This window comes from Oryzias latipes, chromosome 10, assembly GCF_053564925.1.
Source record: "Oryzias latipes strain Hd-rR chromosome 10, Olatipes_Hd-rR_3.1".
Taxonomy (NCBI): Eukaryota; Metazoa; Chordata; class Actinopteri; order Beloniformes; family Adrianichthyidae; genus Oryzias; species Oryzias latipes.
In genome coordinates this window covers 29436068-29453310 of record NC_136246.1, presented here as the reverse complement: position 1 = coordinate 29453310, position 17243 = coordinate 29436068, and the positions used below count along the sequence as shown (strand labels likewise).

Below are 17243 nucleotides of genomic sequence, written 5' to 3'. Positions count from 1 at the left end.
GTCTCTAGTCGGCAAACCGAGTGAGTGTAGACAGGTCTGAGGAAATTTGACAAGGTCATTTTTTAGAGTGTGTTTTACCATTTAAGGGTATCTGAAAAAAACAATAAAAAGTATTCAGTAACTTTGCTGTCAAATGTGACAAACCTTTACATTATAAAGAAAACAAGCCAAAAAAAGATGGCTTCTTCAGCATAATCCCAAAAGGTTTTGGGAATCGTGATGAAATTACATTTATCCAAACCTCAGTTTTTAACTACAATTTGGTCAAAAATGGTTTCCCCAAATATGGATAAAGAAACTTATATCAAAAGGTTGTATAGAGATTTTTGGATGGTGTCACTTCAGGTTTTTGTACAGGAGCAACTAATAATCAGTGTGTGTATTCAGTGTTTGCCTTTTCATCCAATACAAATCCGACAAAGAAAAATGTATGCAACTCCACCTTGCTGTGGCGCGTACTACGATTCTGCACATCATTAAGTTTATTTATCAAGAGCGCTAGCATTTAACTTGATATTAAACAGCAAAAGAAGAAAATATCAGGATAAGTGCACATTTGAAACGTTACAAATCATTTCTCAGACAAATAATGACATCATTATATACACATTATTCCACCTTCCTCTTCCTCCATTTGTATCCCCAAACAATATAAAGCAAGTCCATACTGTAGCTGTTCTATTGACAACACAGAGGTCGTTTGCACTTCTTGATGCTAAAACAGGAAAATAAAAAGAAAAAACCATGTTAGTGAAACTGAAACAGACTCCTGTCATGAAAACTGAATGGAAAAAAGCAAAAAAGAAGATATTGTTTTATGATTATTACTCAGGTTATATGTTGGTTTCTGCCTAGTTTTGTAAAAGTTAAAAGTTCCCCATGATTCTTTGATGCTGAGGTGATCACCTTCTTTCCCAAAGTGTTACCAAAGTTTCCCCTTTAAGTCAAAAAAATAAGAAAAACATTGACTTAATCAAATGTTTTCCTTTGTTGAAGAGTCCTAAAATGTTTTAAATGAAAGGCATAGACTGAATTTCCCACTACAGACCATATTCTGTCATCAACATCAATGGGTGAAGCTGCACGTCTGCTTCCTCACACTAGAAGAGGGGGGTGTAAACATGACACTAAAACAGCCAGTCAGGAACCGAACCCACTTCTGAGATTGGCTGAACCGGGTCACGAGCTTCCATCTGTACACGACATCATTCTAAGTGTTTACAGAGACGATTCTCTGGATTTATTCTGTCACTCCGCTTGTAAACCTGCTTGGACTTTAAAAAAAAAAAGGACAATTTTGCTCAGCTTTGTCAGTGACTCAGAGACAAACACCTGAACCTCTATGGATCCGTCTTCATCCCTGATTTACACATCTCTAACCACATTTAAAGGCACAAAAAACGACTTAAGGTTTTCCTGAACATCCACAGCTTTCTCGCCACCTTTTTCTGTCAACTTTTAAGTAAACTGGTAGCTGGTGACGAAACAAACAAAATCTATGATCCTAATCATTTCTATTAAATGCTAACTTCAGTTTTTAATCAACCCAACTGTGCCGTTTATCTTAGCTATGCTGAAGGAGGGGAGTTCTTACACGAAGCACATTTTATTTTAAGCTAAATGCTGCCTTATTTTATTTTTTTTAAGTTTAAAATAAATAAGCAGGTAAATCAAAAGTTAAACTTCCATAACTAACCTGTAAATGAATCAACACTATTTTCTAAAAGCATTGACATAAAAGTGTTTGTATTTAAAACTATTTAGTTTTGCTTTAACCCAAACTACACTAAATTTAAAAAAATTAAGTTCATTCAAATGATGTAATATTTTCAATACTAAGGGTTAGAAAATTAATATTTTAAATATTTCAGCTTAGCTATGTTTACGTTCAGCTTAGCATGACTACGTTTGGCCAAGTTAAAGCAACATAGAGGACAAAAAGCTGTTTTTTTTCAGACTTTTACACACCACACACACTTTAGATCGCAGTTAAAGTCTATCTGGGAATCATGCAGACACACCGGCCCTCAAGGCCTGGAGTTTCCCATCCCTGAACTAAACCCATACAAGCTGTGACGTTTCTTTTCAAAATAAAAGCACTTAAGAATGTACAGGAAAATCTTAAGATTCTCTTTTGTTTGTTACGCTTTACAGTGAATTTTATTTCAACAAATCCTGAAACAATCTCTAAACTCCACAAATACCTGCTATTCTAATTCATCTTGCGTCTTGAACTGCGAAAATGTAGGAGACAAAGTACAGGATCTTTTAAAAGCTGTCCTACCATCGAAATTACTCTTTGACAAACTTCACAACCCTTCTATGCAGAAATTTGAGAACCGTCGATTCTGAACACTTTGGATTTGTTTACAGGAAGTCAGGAGATTAATTTTTTCTTTGTTTTTTTTTTACAACAGACTGGATTTATGGACATGAAGGAGAAAAAAAAAATAACCCAAGGCACAAACCAAAAAGAAGGATCACAAAACAGCTCGACAGCTTCATGAAATTTACAGAAATCCCTCCTTTTGCTCGTACACTAACAGCATTCAACCAAAAGACAGCAAAGAAAAAAAGAAAAAAAAAACATTACTATCAATGTGAATAAGGAGTCAAAAAAACAGAAAATATAACCGCAGACCAATTTGTGACTTTTAAAAATTACAGTTAAATTTCATAAAAGATTTTCATCACTTACAGCATCCTTTGGGGGCCTCTTTCTGTTACCGTTTCAAAGTACAAAATGGGTTTTCAAACACTTCCTGTGTTCAATGAAAATAAGCAAATGTGAATCTAGCCTGTTGGCTCCATTGAAAGCTGTTGAGTCCCTTCCAGTGTGATTAAAACTCCCTGCAGCTGGATAGTTTACTCACAAATCAACAGTTTAATGGCAACACATCACTGGGATTGTTTGACAGGGAGCGACGTAATTTTGATGTACATTTGACTTTTAAATGTAATTAGGTATTTGTTTGTATTTAAACATCCTGCAGTTTTAAAATACTCGAACATTAAAAACATGCTCCAGGTGACTTCAGTATGGAGCTTATACCTTGATGCAACTCAGTACGACGGACGCCTCAAACGTTCAAATAGCAACAGAAATCATAAAGTGCCCTCTGCAAACATTTTCTCACAGGTCACACAATTCCCAAAATGTAGTCGTTTTTGTTTTTCTCCTGGGTGATGCAAAAATGTTTCTGCCTCCTGTGGACAATAGATTTCAGTTCAGCTTTTTTTTTTGTTAGATTCAGACGTTTTACGATGCAGAGACTTCTCAGACTGTTGAAACTCTTTAACATCTAAAAATTCACTTTCTTTACGCTGCTTTCACAGTTCCGTATTGGTATAAAAAAAAAAAAAAAAAACGATTCCTGGTGGTAAAAGGAAGAGAAACTCCTCCCTTCTGACCATTGATTTCCTTGGTTTGTTTAATTTATTACGGATTTCTTGGCTGGAAAATTTTAAAGAAAGGGGTGAAAAAAAATGGTTTACTGTATTTTAGGATATTTAAAGCTTCTGTATAGAGGTTAGCTTTTCCTTCGGAGAAGAACCCAAACGGCAAGAACAAACCTGGTCATCTCTGGTCAAAGACTGCACCACCATCCGCTCTTTCATGTTGGTGAGAACTTTTGTAATAGTCAAAAAAAAAAAACGACTGAGACTCTACAATGGTGTGTATGGAAAGTGTTGTGTGTTTTTCTGAATGAGAGTGCGACGAATGTGAGAAGGTCCTCCAGTGCTGCGTCTACGACACTCCGTTCACCAGCGCCGGAGCGTCCTGTTTGTCTTTCTTCATCCCTCGGTCTCTCATGGGTCTCTGATGGTAATGGCGAGGCTGGGCCTCACCGCCGCCGCCGCCCCCAACGCCGGACGGCCCGACGCCGCCTCCTCTTCCGCCCGATGAATGCTGCACGCTGCGCTCGTTGTTTCCGTCCACACAGATCTGTGGGGTAAAACCGACAAATCAATGCTACCGGCCAGACTTTCAGAAAGAGAGCCCCTTTTAAAATGTCATGATTTGGTTTACGTTTAATTCATTTAGAGGTCAAAGTTGACCCTAAAACTGGAAGATCACGAGCAAGTACGCTTTTTGTCGAGGGGGGACCTGGCTGTAGACAAATTCCACGAGATTTGAGGATTGTAGCACCTTTTATGATGTGAATGTTTTAGTGTTACACCAGAGCTTCAGCTGCAGTGTTTACATTCCTTCGACTTCCGTAAGTTTCCAACCCCTCAACGAGAATCAGCTTATTCTATTGCAGAGAAAAGCGGCTTTCAGTGATGTGTTGCATCTCGGCCCAAAGCCGCTTTTCTCTACCGATCAGCTGGTCCACGTTGATCGCGTAACCCGTGTGCTATCTTGTGGGGTCCAGATGATCCCACCCTTGCATTGTTGTGTTCTCCCTACCATGACAAAAGTGGATAAAGGTGGAGAGGATTTCATGTAATCCATGGACACCAGTGAAGATCACAAATCATTGAAGAAAAAAGGTTCAGAGCACTGTCTAGTGGGGTCCAGATGACCCCACTAGTAGTTTTTGACATGCGTATCTCCAGAGTTAAAAGTTTAAAACGGGGAGAAAAAAAACGCAACTAATAGGGTCGCCAGTTTAAGTTAAAAAATAAAGGGGGACGGGACAGGACCGTCCAGGTCCGGCTAATAATGTCAGGGTGCCCTCTTGTTGTCTACAGCCTCTTCCATTCTCACCCACTAACTCTATTGGTGATGTAGAGCAGGTGAGTTCATGAGACCCCCCACCCCCAGTTTATGTGAAGCCATTTTTCAGGTTTTCAAAAATAAATAAATCCAGCTGAATTTTGTGGTTGTTTAATAAACGTACTTAAAGAAAAAGTTGTGATGAATTATAATCTAATTGGCTGAAAGTTATGTTGATTTTTGTTGTCAAGTGTGACGATTTATAAGGCAGTGAATGAAAACTGTAACAATCCCCTCCCCCCCCATCTGTTATTTTCCTTTCCAACGAGGCTTCATTCCGGAAGTCACGGCAAACGGACGGAGCAGATGGGACTATGGGTGAGTGAAGAGAAGCCATTGATAAAATCCTTTTTACGGACAAAGTGAAATTTATCTTGACTTTTTGAAAACCAACCACTTAACACAGTTTTATTAACAATTTAAAGTCTTCCACTGCATAGAAATACATTTAAACATCTTTTCCAACTTCTCAAATCAGTAAGACTGATCCTTAGAAAAAACAACAACATACATTTAACACAAAATTCACTTTAAATGTTGAAATTTTATTATGTAAATAATAAAAATGTTCATTTCTTTTTTGGGCCTTTTGGTTTATATAAATATTCTAGAATAGGATAATCATAAAAGCCGCATGCTTTTCTGAGGTGATCTTTTTTAAATAGGTCAAATTTAGTCATCTTTATTTATAAAACACGTTAACACGATTAAAAATTGAAACAAACTGCTGTACATTAACGCTAAACATAATAATAACTGTTAAAAACGGATTTCATAAACAAGTGAATAAAAACCTGACTCCTTATGTGCTTTGATTTCCTCTAAAACCATTCGGGGGTTTCTCAGAAGAGTCTAACTCTGCGTTTTCATCTTTCCTCATTTCTGCCTGCTGATCAGCTGTTACCTGCAGGCTGTCTTCCTGGACTCTGGTCTTGGGGTCTCTGATGTGACGAGGTCTCGATTCGCTCCACTGCATGTCGTCCCCTAAACCGGATCCAAAAACAGATCCTTTATGCGGAAGAAAGCAGGAAGGAATTCACAGATTTCCTCTTTATCTTCATTCTTTAAGTTTGGATTTGTTAACCGTCATGATGCAGATACATTTACCCCTTTTTTTTTTTTAAACAATTCCTTTTTGATTTCTTTAAAATAAATTTGATCTGGCCAAACGAGACAGAAAAATTCTACTGATCCACATTTTCACAAACAGCATTTAAATTTAACATAATGTGAACTAACCCAGGATGAACTCACCTTTATATCCTCCTCTTCCTCTCCCTCCTCTTCCTCGTGGACCTCCACCTCCACCTCTCTTCCTCCCATCTGTCCGTCTGGGTAAAGTCCCGCCTCCTGTCATTAGCTCCTCAGTGGGGGCCAGTGACCAATCGCTGAGCTCGTCTCTGTGGTCCGACTCTGTCTCTGAAGCGTTGGAGGCCTCCGAGTTTGTGCCTGACCCCCCAAGAAGAAAAGTCAAACCAACGCCACGGAGAGACGAGGCGCCACTTGAGGGTCCTACCTGAAGTGAATGAAGCCCCCGCCCCTCGCCGCCCGCGTCCGCCTCTTCCTCCCGAGTAGGGCTTCCCTCCTCCTCGGCCCATCCCCAGACCCATGCCGTTATCGAACACGTAGGCTTTGTCTTTGGGGTTCCGGGGTCCCGACCCCCCTCCACTGCCTCCGATCTGTCGGAGCTGCTCGTCGATCTGGAGACGCTCCATGCGCAGCTGGTCCACCTCCTGAGGAGCGGAGGAGGAGGAGGAGGAGGAAGAGAAGACTTCTCATTGTGTGACGCCAAAAATCAATTAGCAAGAAACTATAACCAGCGAATTTCTGCTCAAATGTTTTATAGAAAGGATCAAAGAGGAAGGAGGTCTTTCTTATTGGAACGCTCCCCAAGAATCATTTGTTATTGAGTCACAGGATGAATAAAGTATCGGCAGGGCTCCACAACCTTTTTTAGTTGTCAGTTTAATGTCAGACAATATTTTCACGGACGAGAGAAAAGTCGGCATCTGATCACTGTTTTAGATTCCAATTTCTCCAAACTTTTGAGGGTAAAATGTCTCTCTATCCTCTGTAAAACCTCTGCAACTCATTTAAACTTTATTTATAAAGTAGATCTCACGTTGGAACCATTCAAACATGATATAGATTTTCCCCTAACCCATAACTGTCAAAGTGGAAGCTAAAAAAAAAAGCCTCGTCTAACTTTTAAGGTCCGATAATTAAAAAAAAGTTAAAAAACGGTCTCGAAGACTTATTTTCTATAAATGATAGGAGTCGTAAATCTACTGCTTGAGCAACTTAATTAGCAGCATCCTCAACATTAAACAGCCAGCTGCTGAATAATCTGCATCATTATTATAGTCAATGGGAACAAATATTGCAAAAATGTATTTAGAGTAAAGATTCCTTGTTTTCGTCTGTTAAATGCAGCTTTCTATTATTTTGAAAAAAAAAAAAATTGTTAGAATTCTTCGTCTCCAAACATGTTTCTTTCTTTTTTTCCTTTGCTATCTTAGCGGTCTCGTTTTAGCGGTCGGTGCATCCACTTCAGAAAGTAGCGGATGGATCTGACACGTGACGAGCGACCTATGCGTCAAAAATGAGTCAGATGTGGAGGAGAGAATCCAGTAGTTTTTCAAAATAAAACTTCCTTCAGAATCAAATCATAAATAAAATGTTTTTTTCCCTCTCTCTTTTATTTCCCCCCGGGGTTTGGGGACGGCTGCCGTACAGGTTGGTTTCACAGACCTTCAGGTAGTTGAGGTGATAGTCCAGCAGAACTGTTGCGTTGGAGATGCTTTCCTTGGTTCCCACAAAAACGAACGGCACCATTCCCTGCAGAACACAAGGTTGAAATGTTTATAAGCTTTTGCAGGATCATAGAAAAACGGTTGTTGATATTTTTGTCAGCTTTCTGTTCCTCCTTACTTCGTCTGCTGACGCCGCCGCCGCTGCTGCTGCTGCTGCTAACGGCTTCTTGTCGTTCTCGGGCTCGATGCGAACTCGCACCACGCCAGACTTATCCACCACTTCCTGGATCAGCTTACCGCTTTTTCCGATCACCTTCCCTGCAGAGAGATGAAAATCAGTCAGCTGATGACTTCCGGACTGAAGCCTCATAAACAGCGTGGGAACAGTGGGTCGTTGCCTCACCTACTAAGTTGCGGGGAACTTTGATGACATCTTCAGAAAACTCCAAGAAACTCCTGGCTATTCTCACAGCATCCTGCTCCTGGGGGGGGGAACGGAAAATGGTCTCAGGGAACCGTCTTTGACTGAAACACCACCGTCGGGAGAAACCATCAGCAAACCTCTCCGTAAATGTGGAACGTGCAGGTCTCCTCGTCCAGGTCGATGTTTGTGACTCCAGGAACTTTGCGAGCCTGCTGGATGTTGGCGCCGTGAGTCCCGATGGCCAGACCCATTAGATCTTCCCGAACCGTGAACTGCTCGTGAAAGCGCGACGCCAGCTGCCTGGAACTCTGGGAACAAAACAAAAAAAGACACAAATGAAGCCGTGTCGGAATGTCGGTCCAAAGCAGACGTGCAGCGTTTTTCATGCACTCACCTCTAGCTGCCTGTTGGCCTCCTCGTTCCGCAGCATGAGCGTCAGTTTGGTGCGGAGGCTCCGGAAGTGCATGTCGCTCATCATGTTGGCCCGCTTCAGTGTGACCTCATTCACTGACTGTGGACACATTAAAGGAACCGTCAGACACAAGTCGTCACACTTATCTGGAGTTTTTGGAGAGCCCATGACTGATTCCGACGGTTTGGATCGCTGCCTTTTCATGCAAGGTGCGTTGTTCTTTGTCAGTGAAGTCGATTCAGTCACCTTTTATTTCATGATACATGTTGGAACCAGACGTCGTCAGTAAGCAGTGATTGGACCAAGTCTGAGTTTCTATGGCAACCACTCTCACCAATCAGGAGTGAGCTTGTTGAAAGTCCACACCCCTACCATGTGACAGCGGCCTACACGAAATCTATCAAATGTTGCTCTTGGAGGGGCCAGCAGGCACTACCTACTTTTATTGCGGGCATCTGATTGGCCAGTTTATAACCTAAATAACTTGAACTACAAGGACAAATATCATGAAGAAGAAAAAAGAATAGCAAGAAAATGTTACATAGAAAGTAGCAGAACATGAATGGTTATTTATGTCCTAATAGAAGTTTATGGGATTTTGGCTTCCTGGAGTTGGCAGGTACTTCCTCTTTGGAATGCCAAAGGGGAGGGGTCACTCACTCCAGTTCTCATTTACAGTCGTGGTTCGTGCCAAGTCAACCACCGTCAGTCACACCAGATTTTAATTATTTACAGCACTTTATTTAGGCATTAAGTTGTTGACTGACAGTTCCTCTGTTGTCACTTATCCCCTCATGGTTTAGTTCTGCCACAGTCCTGGTTCTGTTTCATGTTCTGTTGGTTTATTTATAAAACCTCTTATGTTGCAGCCAGGCCATCTCATTACTTCTGTGTTGGAATTGTCCACAACCAGCGTTCCTGACGGCAAACAAGGCACTCGTGTCGCCAGAAGAGGTCTTAACAACAGATTGACTGGATCTCGGTCGACTCTGAACGTACACCAGAGAAAAAGCTGAACAATCGATGACTTTAGAAGACATAGTGTGTGGTTACATTACCCAACGGTTTTATCCACTTTATTTGAAACCAGAGATTTACATCTGTGGTTTTGGAATAATAGTAACAAGTGGGATATCAAAGTCAATGCTTATTACTGTTGTAAAAAAAATGGACCATTTTACAGTTTAATGAAATGGGAGCCGATATGCTTTTGTTACTTCCCACCTAGGAGTAATTTGGTGAACAAACCTGGTTTTTCCTTTTAGCTGAGATTTAACCCAGAAGTTAATAGATTGTGTGAAATCAAGAACCCAGGATTGCTTTAAAAGTCTTCTTTGACAGCTCTGATTTACTGCCGTTATCACCACAAGTTCAAATCCCAACAGTTACCTTCAAATATCCTTAATAAGTTTCAGAAAAAATGCACCAGGAAGGATGGAAGCATGTGTCCTTTAAACCACTTCCTGTTCTTTCTCAGTGTCTTTTTCTGTCTCCTTACATTGCTCGTGTCAGGTAAGGGAAAAGTGGTTTTAATGTCATTGAAAGCAAGTAAAATGAAACCAAACTTAAGTAGTTTCTCCATCGTTCCGACAAGTTTCAAGTTAAAATTATAATTACTAAATATTTGTGTTGCTGTCATTTTAAATCACAAAACGCATAAATTTGTCCTCCGTGATCATGCCAACAACGGTCTGTACTTCCATGTTTTGAAAAGGACACGATCTACACGTCATTACCAAATCGATCGTTGCTATGATTAAGCAGGAAAAAGTTCAGCCGGTTGAACTGTCAGCACGCGATCAACGGGCACCAAATTTGTACGTAGAGTCCGGGACCGGACGTGAAAACCTGCGTAGCAACATGCGATCACAACGTTCCAGACGCGTAAGCCCGAAATTCTGGTCTACGTCTTTACGAAGACTTTTCATTGAAAGTGGCCGCTTCGACACGAGTCGAACGCAGTCGTTGTGTGAGCACCTTGCGATGTCAAAATTCAAGACTTTTTATTGTACCATTTACAAATTCTGTAAAATGATAATGTTTAAAGTTGGCTGATGGTATTTTTGGGGGGAAATTCTCCACATTTCCTGGTCGTGCACTTAATTTTTGTTATTCTGCTTGTTTTTTGTTTTTTTTTTGTGCTTCTGTGACGAAATAAAAAACCATGAAAGAAAACAAGAAAGAACTAAATAAAAGACAATTTGGAGAGCAATTTCACCACAGATTTAGGGGGATACAAGGACATTTTGGGTCATTGGACATGCAGTGACAAAACCTGATTTAATAAAAACAAAATAATAACAATAATAATAATAATCAAACGGGGACAAACCAAAATGACCAGCTGCTTTTTCTCTGAGTCGTATGTGACGCTGAACGCTCCGACGGCCTTCTTGAAGTCTTTATGCGCCGACTCCTTAGAGCACCTGATGACAAACACAAGTTTAGGGCTCATAACGGGTCCATTTTTAATCTTCCACTGTAAGAGAAGCTGCTCACATCTGACGAAGATCTTCAGGAACGTCCAGTCTGATCTTGAAGAAGGTGTTTTTGGTGGCTGGTTTGTTGGGGTTGACCGGCCGTAACCTCTCCAGCGTTACGATCTCGTTCAAGGTGGCGTCACAGGCGGCGTATTCTATCACATAGAACTACAGAAGAAGAGATCAGACACATTTTACAGATAGGAGCAATGTTCTGGGGTTCAAAGAGGATTTTTAACTTACTTGATTCCCACAATGCACTGCAAAAACTGAATCTTAAAGTATAAAGACCCTTGTTTTATTAAATAAATGGTTGTATTGTTCTGGTAAACTACTCTTATCAAGAAAGTTTTTCAATGACAAAATCATCTTAGTTTGAGGAAACATGATGAGATTTTTTTTTCTATATTTTTCTCACCCCTTTGGCAGATTTATTTGCTAATTTAAAGAAAAATGTTCAAATTTGAAGAATCGTTGACTAATTTTTAAATAGCCTAATTTTGCAATGAGGATCCGAAGGACAATTTAAAGAGAGCTTACCTCCCCCTTTACCATGCGAACCTTCGCCAGCCACCATCCGCACGGCTCTTTGTCGTTTGCTCGAGAGTAAACCTGAAACATACACACACTATGCCGTTGAATGCAAAAGTGGGCCACTCTGACACATGCAAAGAAAATGGCATCCACACACTGATCCAAAAGTCTAAAAGGAAATAAACTCAACTACAGTTTCCTTTTATATAATTCATTTAACAGACTAATCATAATACACTTTAACTTTAAGTCCATAGAAATCCAGATTTTATAGAAAAGAAATGTTATGGGATGCACCATAACATAAATAACAATCCGCTCTGGATTCTGTTCTCAAGTCTGTTTCTGACGCCCAAAAAGTGACCAAAAGCCAAAAAGCTGCTGTGGAATTCACTGATGGAAGCTGAGGTCAAAATATACAACTTTTTTTTTTTTTTTAAACTGAGCTAAAGTGATATTTGAAGTAAGAATAACTTGAATTCATTTGAAACTGAACTTGTTTTATCTCGTCTTGACGTTGTGTTACAGCTTTTTCAAACAACAACTGCACCATTTCTGTTTTAGTGTTTAAAATATCATAAAAAAATCAAATGTTTGCTTTACTTTTTTGGTGACTTCTGATGGATTTCTGGATCTCACCTCGACCTCATCACTTTCGTTGATCTCCTTTCCAGAACCTGCAGGAGGAGGAAAACGGACGTCCTGGAAGGGGATCTGACGTTCTGGCTGCCAACTTGGAACAAAAGCAGGAGAGCGTTTTTAAAGACTCGTAAGCTTCTTATCGTGTCCTTTTCCAAAAGCTGATGAGACTCACTTGTTTTCAAACGCCACAGTGACTGATCCCTCGTGAACATCCTTCACAAAGGCCTACAGGAGGTAGAGGAGGAGAAAGAATCAAACACTTGACTCCTTAAAAAACAAAACTTTCCTTTAGGGAAGTTTAAGCTTTGAGTTGAAAGGAAAACTCCACTGGAGAAAAAAATTCTCTTTTCCTGATGATTTTAACCAGACTTTTTGAGATGCAGGGCATCGTCGTCTGCTTCCATGAGGATGAAGATTAGACCCAGAGGCTTCGGCATGACGAGTTCATCATTGAACGGGAGTGAAAACTGACTTAAACAAAACCTAAAAGGCGGTTTAAGTGCTCACTCCACCCATCTAATCATTTCTACCACAAGGGCATGAAAAAAGGGTTAAACGAGGACGCGTTTTTATCTGTATAGGCAAGTCAAAGCTCGTACTTTGAAAATGATCATTCTGATTTATAGACGCCTTCAGGGCTGACAGCATTGAATACCGAGCAACACGAGCATTTCAAATAACTGCAACTGAATCCACTTTAACAAATAGGCACAGAAAAGACCCACTCCAATGGAAACTGTTTTTAACACGATGTTGATGCTTTTTTCTAATGGAGGACATTGAAAATGGATTTCTGAGTGTTTCTTTATCCAAATCACTGAATCAGGAGCAGACGAAAAAAGCTGTTTGAAAAAGATTGTATTTGTGACGTAGAAAATCCGCTGGGCGGGTCACAAGCTCCATTCTGATGCATCCACTTCCAGACAAATAGATCCGTGTACGTCTGTGTTTAGCTCATCTGAGCTGGAATCTGGATCAGAACTGTACGACTGGACAGCTCCAATACTGCTCGCCATTTTTGTCGCACCGCTAATGTTAAGTTGGGGGTGTGAGGCCCTGTTAGCAAGGAGGAAAGCGCGTAAACAGAGACCTCTCATCAACAGAGAAGGAAGGGGGGCGAGGTTGCTCCCACTCACAAATCGGAGGTGAATTTCTAATGAACTTCTGCCACTTCGCAGAAACTATGTTCTGATTTTGGCTAAAAACTGCATAGTCATAATTAAAAGAGCACTGGGAACCAATTCACAATTTCATGTTTTTTTTTTACCCAGAATTCCCTCTTCCCTCATCACCTGTTGATCAAGAACACATAACTGGGGAAAAGTTCAGACGAGCCTCCAAAGTTTCAATAAAGTGAATACTTTTAAAACGTTTTTATGATATAAAAACGTTCCATAAATTTGATCATTTTTAGGATTATTAAACTTTAAAATGTCTGTTAATGAATTTGAAGATCCCGTCGGGTTGAGCAGCTGCCTGCTGATCAGTCAGCTGAGAGTTCAAATCCCAGGTGGGACAGCCACCGTGTGCTCCATACAACACTTTAGACCCTCAGACATAAGATATCTAAGTGTCTGCAATAAAAATAAACACCTTTGACCATCTTTATGGCTCACATACAGTTTATCACCACGGGAAAAAAAAATTCTTTACCACAAAGACAGCTATGATAAACCTTAAGTACCGAAGAAATCTGTACAAGAAAAAGATGATTCCATGTATAAAACATAAATATGTACATATACATTAGATATTTACTTTAACTGAATACATACATTTAATGATTGAGACCAGTCGTTTTTCTAATAACACAGATATTAAACATATTCCAACACATTCTAGAGAAATACTTTTAAATCACCCAGATACCTTTAAATAAAATCTAACAAAAATATAAGCATTTAAGAGGAGCTGAATCAAACTTTTTTTGTGGTTTCCTTTCTGGGGAAGACTTATTAAAAAAAAAACGTAGATTTTTTTTTTGTCACAAGGTCGTGCGAGCCGCTGCATCCAAACTTAACGTTTCTATCACTAAATTGTTGCCGAACTTTCATGAGGCTGAAATCAGAGAGAATGTTGCTCAACCAGAAGGTCGTAACAGTTTGACGGTCCGATGATCACGCCGCTCGTCACTTTAGGGAACACCATTAGGGATGGGCGATCTCAGTGCCAGTATCTGCAGATATTTGCATAATTTGAGTTTCTCAGTATTGGTCTGATATAAAAAATCTACCGATATTCGCTTGACTGTTTTCAGAAACACTTTATTTTTTAAATGTTTGTTACCAATAGATTGGAAAACTTATGTTTGCTGTCATAGTCAGTAATTGACTGTTTTCAGGTAAATGTAATTTTTGATAGGGATACACGTTGTTCCTATTAGATCCCCGACAGTTATGTCCAATATTCAGTAAATGGTCTGAATGCTTACAGATATATTTTTATGACAATTATAAAGTGATACTTGTTCCTCTAGGATCCTTTGCTGTATGTTAAAAAGGTCAAATGCAATGTGATTGTCCAGTCAAAGAAAAGTGGTACATTTCTAATAAAGAAACAAAAAGAAAATCTAAACTTTGTGTTTCTGTGGACACTTAAGTATCGGCAAATATCGGTTGTCTGTATTGGCACATCCCTAAATACCATTGTTGATGTACAGATTACTACACACACATGAGTCTGTTTATATGACCACAACAATGGGAGAACTGGGAGGGGTTTAGGAAGCTGTAACCATTCGTTCTGACGCGTTTAGGGAACCTGATGATCCAAATAGATTTACATGTTTTATCGACTTTAACTTTTTGTGGGTGTTTTTCCACATCTGTTCTCATTTTGTTAAAATCAGCCGTCCGCATGGTTTTTACGGTTTCCCAATCAAAACATTTAGGTCAACAACAACAAAAAAGCCCTACAGAATAGAGAAATTGCCTTGACTACCATTTATTCGCATTTTTCTATTCTGTTTTTACACATTATTGGATGTAAACGAACAAAAATTAATTGAATTGTGTCCAAGCAAGAATAAAATCGGATTTCGGTGAATTTAGGTTTGACTTTCGTGTATTTAATTCTCAAAAACCAAATGACAACTATTATCTGATGGAAGCTAGTCCTTGAATAATCTGATAATTTAAGAAATCAGATTATTGGTTTTCATTACAATGGGATCAATGAAATAGTGGCCACTATTTGAAAACCTGACAATCCCTGCTTATATGAGCAGTTTCTGTTTGTCTAAACAAATCCCACAACACATTAGCATCCGAACGCAACACTTTGGTACTTTTTTTAAATAGAGACGCCCCACAGACACAAACAAAACAACATTTTTGACCAATATAATCCCTGCATCCGAATAAATTGGATAAATATGAGCAAAAGCAGCTCGGCTTCGCAGATCTCAGGGGTCTGCAGCGACATTAATGTCGTTAAGTCAGCTGCTAGATGGGAGTTTGGCGAAGCATCGCTGCGTCAGTTTTGTTTATTACAGGTACATCCACGGAGGCCCGCGCGCACAAACACGCATCTCCGGGCTTGCTCGGTGGGGCCATTCCGTGTTCGCCCTGTTAGTTCACGGTGCCACAGGCGTGACCAGGGTCGGCAGAAGTTAACCGTTTACCTTGTAAAAGGCCCCGCTCGTTCCTCGGACTTCCACGACCAGCTCCTCCATGACGCAAGTTACCACAGCTCGCTAGCTAGCTAACTCCAGTTAGCAATGGGAGCTAGCTGGCTGGCTAGCTAGCCCGACGCTAGCAGAGTTTTGTCGCTGGTTTCTCTTCCAATACGAATTCCGCGGTCAGCTGGGAGCAAGGAGAGGCAAAGGTAGCTGCTGGTGTCGGTTTTGCACCGCGTGGGGAAATTCACGCGTCCTCCTTTCAGACTCGCGGCGGGGAACGTGTGGAAAATCTAACGCAAATAGATGTCCTGGTTAGCTTGTGGTGGCTGGTTTATGTTAATGTGTGATTAGTAGTAAGGCAGCTGCTGCTGGGTGCATCTCTCCATGTGACGTCTGCGTTTTCTTCCTCTACTGTGATCTCGGCCTGCAGACTCTTCCCGCAGCCTTTGCTGCTCTGTGCGGTTCCTAGAAAAGCCGCTTTGGCACAAACTGATAGTTGAGTTTGTGTCACAGTTTTACTAGTTGATCAGTTAAATTCGGAATTCATCAAAAAAAGGAATGAATTGAACTGTGTTTGGCAAAAAAAATGCCCGGTCGTGTGTATTTATGATAAAACATCAATTCAAAGTGACCTAAGGTTTAATCTTGTGATTTATCATAAATAATTTTCCTGCATTAGCAATTTTTTTTCTTTAGGTATGATGGTTAACTTTTGGATGTCCAAAAATCTGGTCCAATCTGGTTTTTTGTTGACTGCTTCTTTAAAAAGCTGAAATCTTTCATTCATTCAGTCATGCAGTCATCTCCTGAACCGGTTTTGGTCCCTTTCTGGGTCACGGGGCAGCCGGCGTTTATCGTAACAAGGCAGGGGACATCCTGGACAGGTCGCCAGTCTGTCGCAGCGCCACAATCACACACCCATGCACACTCATATTCACACCTAGGGACAATTTAGAGTGACCAATTAACCTATAAAGCATGTTTTTGGACAGTGGGAGGAAGCCGGAGTACCCGGAAAAAACCCACTCATGCACGGGGAGAACATGCAAACTCCACACAGAAAGGTCCCCCCATTGGTGATTCTGTTACAGATCCTCCAGCCGGGACTTGAACCTTCTTGGTGTTAGGCCACTGCGCCACCATGCAGCCCTATTTGATTTACGTTGACTTTAAAAAGTAGATATGCTTTCTTTAGTTCTTCCAACACAGATAGAAGTTACTCAGAATTCAGATTAACAACGGAAACTGGGAAAATTATTTTTGCTAAATGACGAAAAACGAAGCAATCTACACAATTTATGTTTGTGCAGTCTAGTTTATTCTAATGTGGACTGGTCCTGCTTGCGACTCTTCACGATAACTGCGATGACCTTCTAAGTGGCGTTTTTACTTTTCAAGCAGCGCAGTTGTCTCCAGCGTCTATTTTCAACAGGTAGGAGTCAGGGGTCAGTTTTTCCACTTTCATTTACCTGAACGTAGTGACGCTGTTTCAGGCTCTTCAGACCAAACCAAATTCACATCAAAGCAGCAGCCCGTAACAACATCGTCATATCAGATGCAAATAAATCGTTTTCTCCTTGAATCAGTCTGCCGGTTTAAACTTTTGACGTCACTGGTGCTTCTGACAAAGCTGTTTGTCTTGCTCTTATTGGGTTGGAG

The 17243-nt window shown here is 40.4% G+C and overlaps 1 protein-coding gene across 4 annotated transcripts; it reads right to left on the bottom strand.

The window, feature by feature from the left end:
* Nucleotides 1–459: 459 nt before the first annotated feature.
* On the bottom strand, nt 460–16040 carry fmr1 (fragile X messenger ribonucleoprotein 1). Of its 4 annotated transcripts, none has more exons than XM_078954359.1 (15): nt 15588–16040; nt 12138–12190; nt 11963–12056; nt 11330–11401; nt 10809–10957; nt 10642–10735; nt 8292–8408; nt 8035–8205; nt 7877–7955; nt 7652–7791; nt 7472–7558; nt 6237–6453; nt 5975–6169; nt 5625–5704; nt 460–3946 (listed from the first exon to the last, which is right to left on the bottom strand). In XM_078954359.1, exons 1-15 carry the CDS (start codon nt 15636–15638, stop codon nt 3749–3751), a joined length of 1797 nt encoding a protein of 598 aa, XP_078810485.1. In that variant the 5' UTR covers nt 15639–16040; the 3' UTR covers nt 460–3748. The 4 variants fall into 4 exon arrangements, with proteins under 4 accessions (XP_078810485.1, XP_023815116.1, XP_078810483.1 ...); XM_023959348.2 differs by having other exon boundaries at nt 5625–5728; nt 11927–12056; nt 15588–15991; XM_078954357.1 differs by having other exon boundaries at nt 11927–12056; nt 15588–15991.
* Between the last annotated feature and the right edge of the window lie 1203 nt (nt 16041–17243).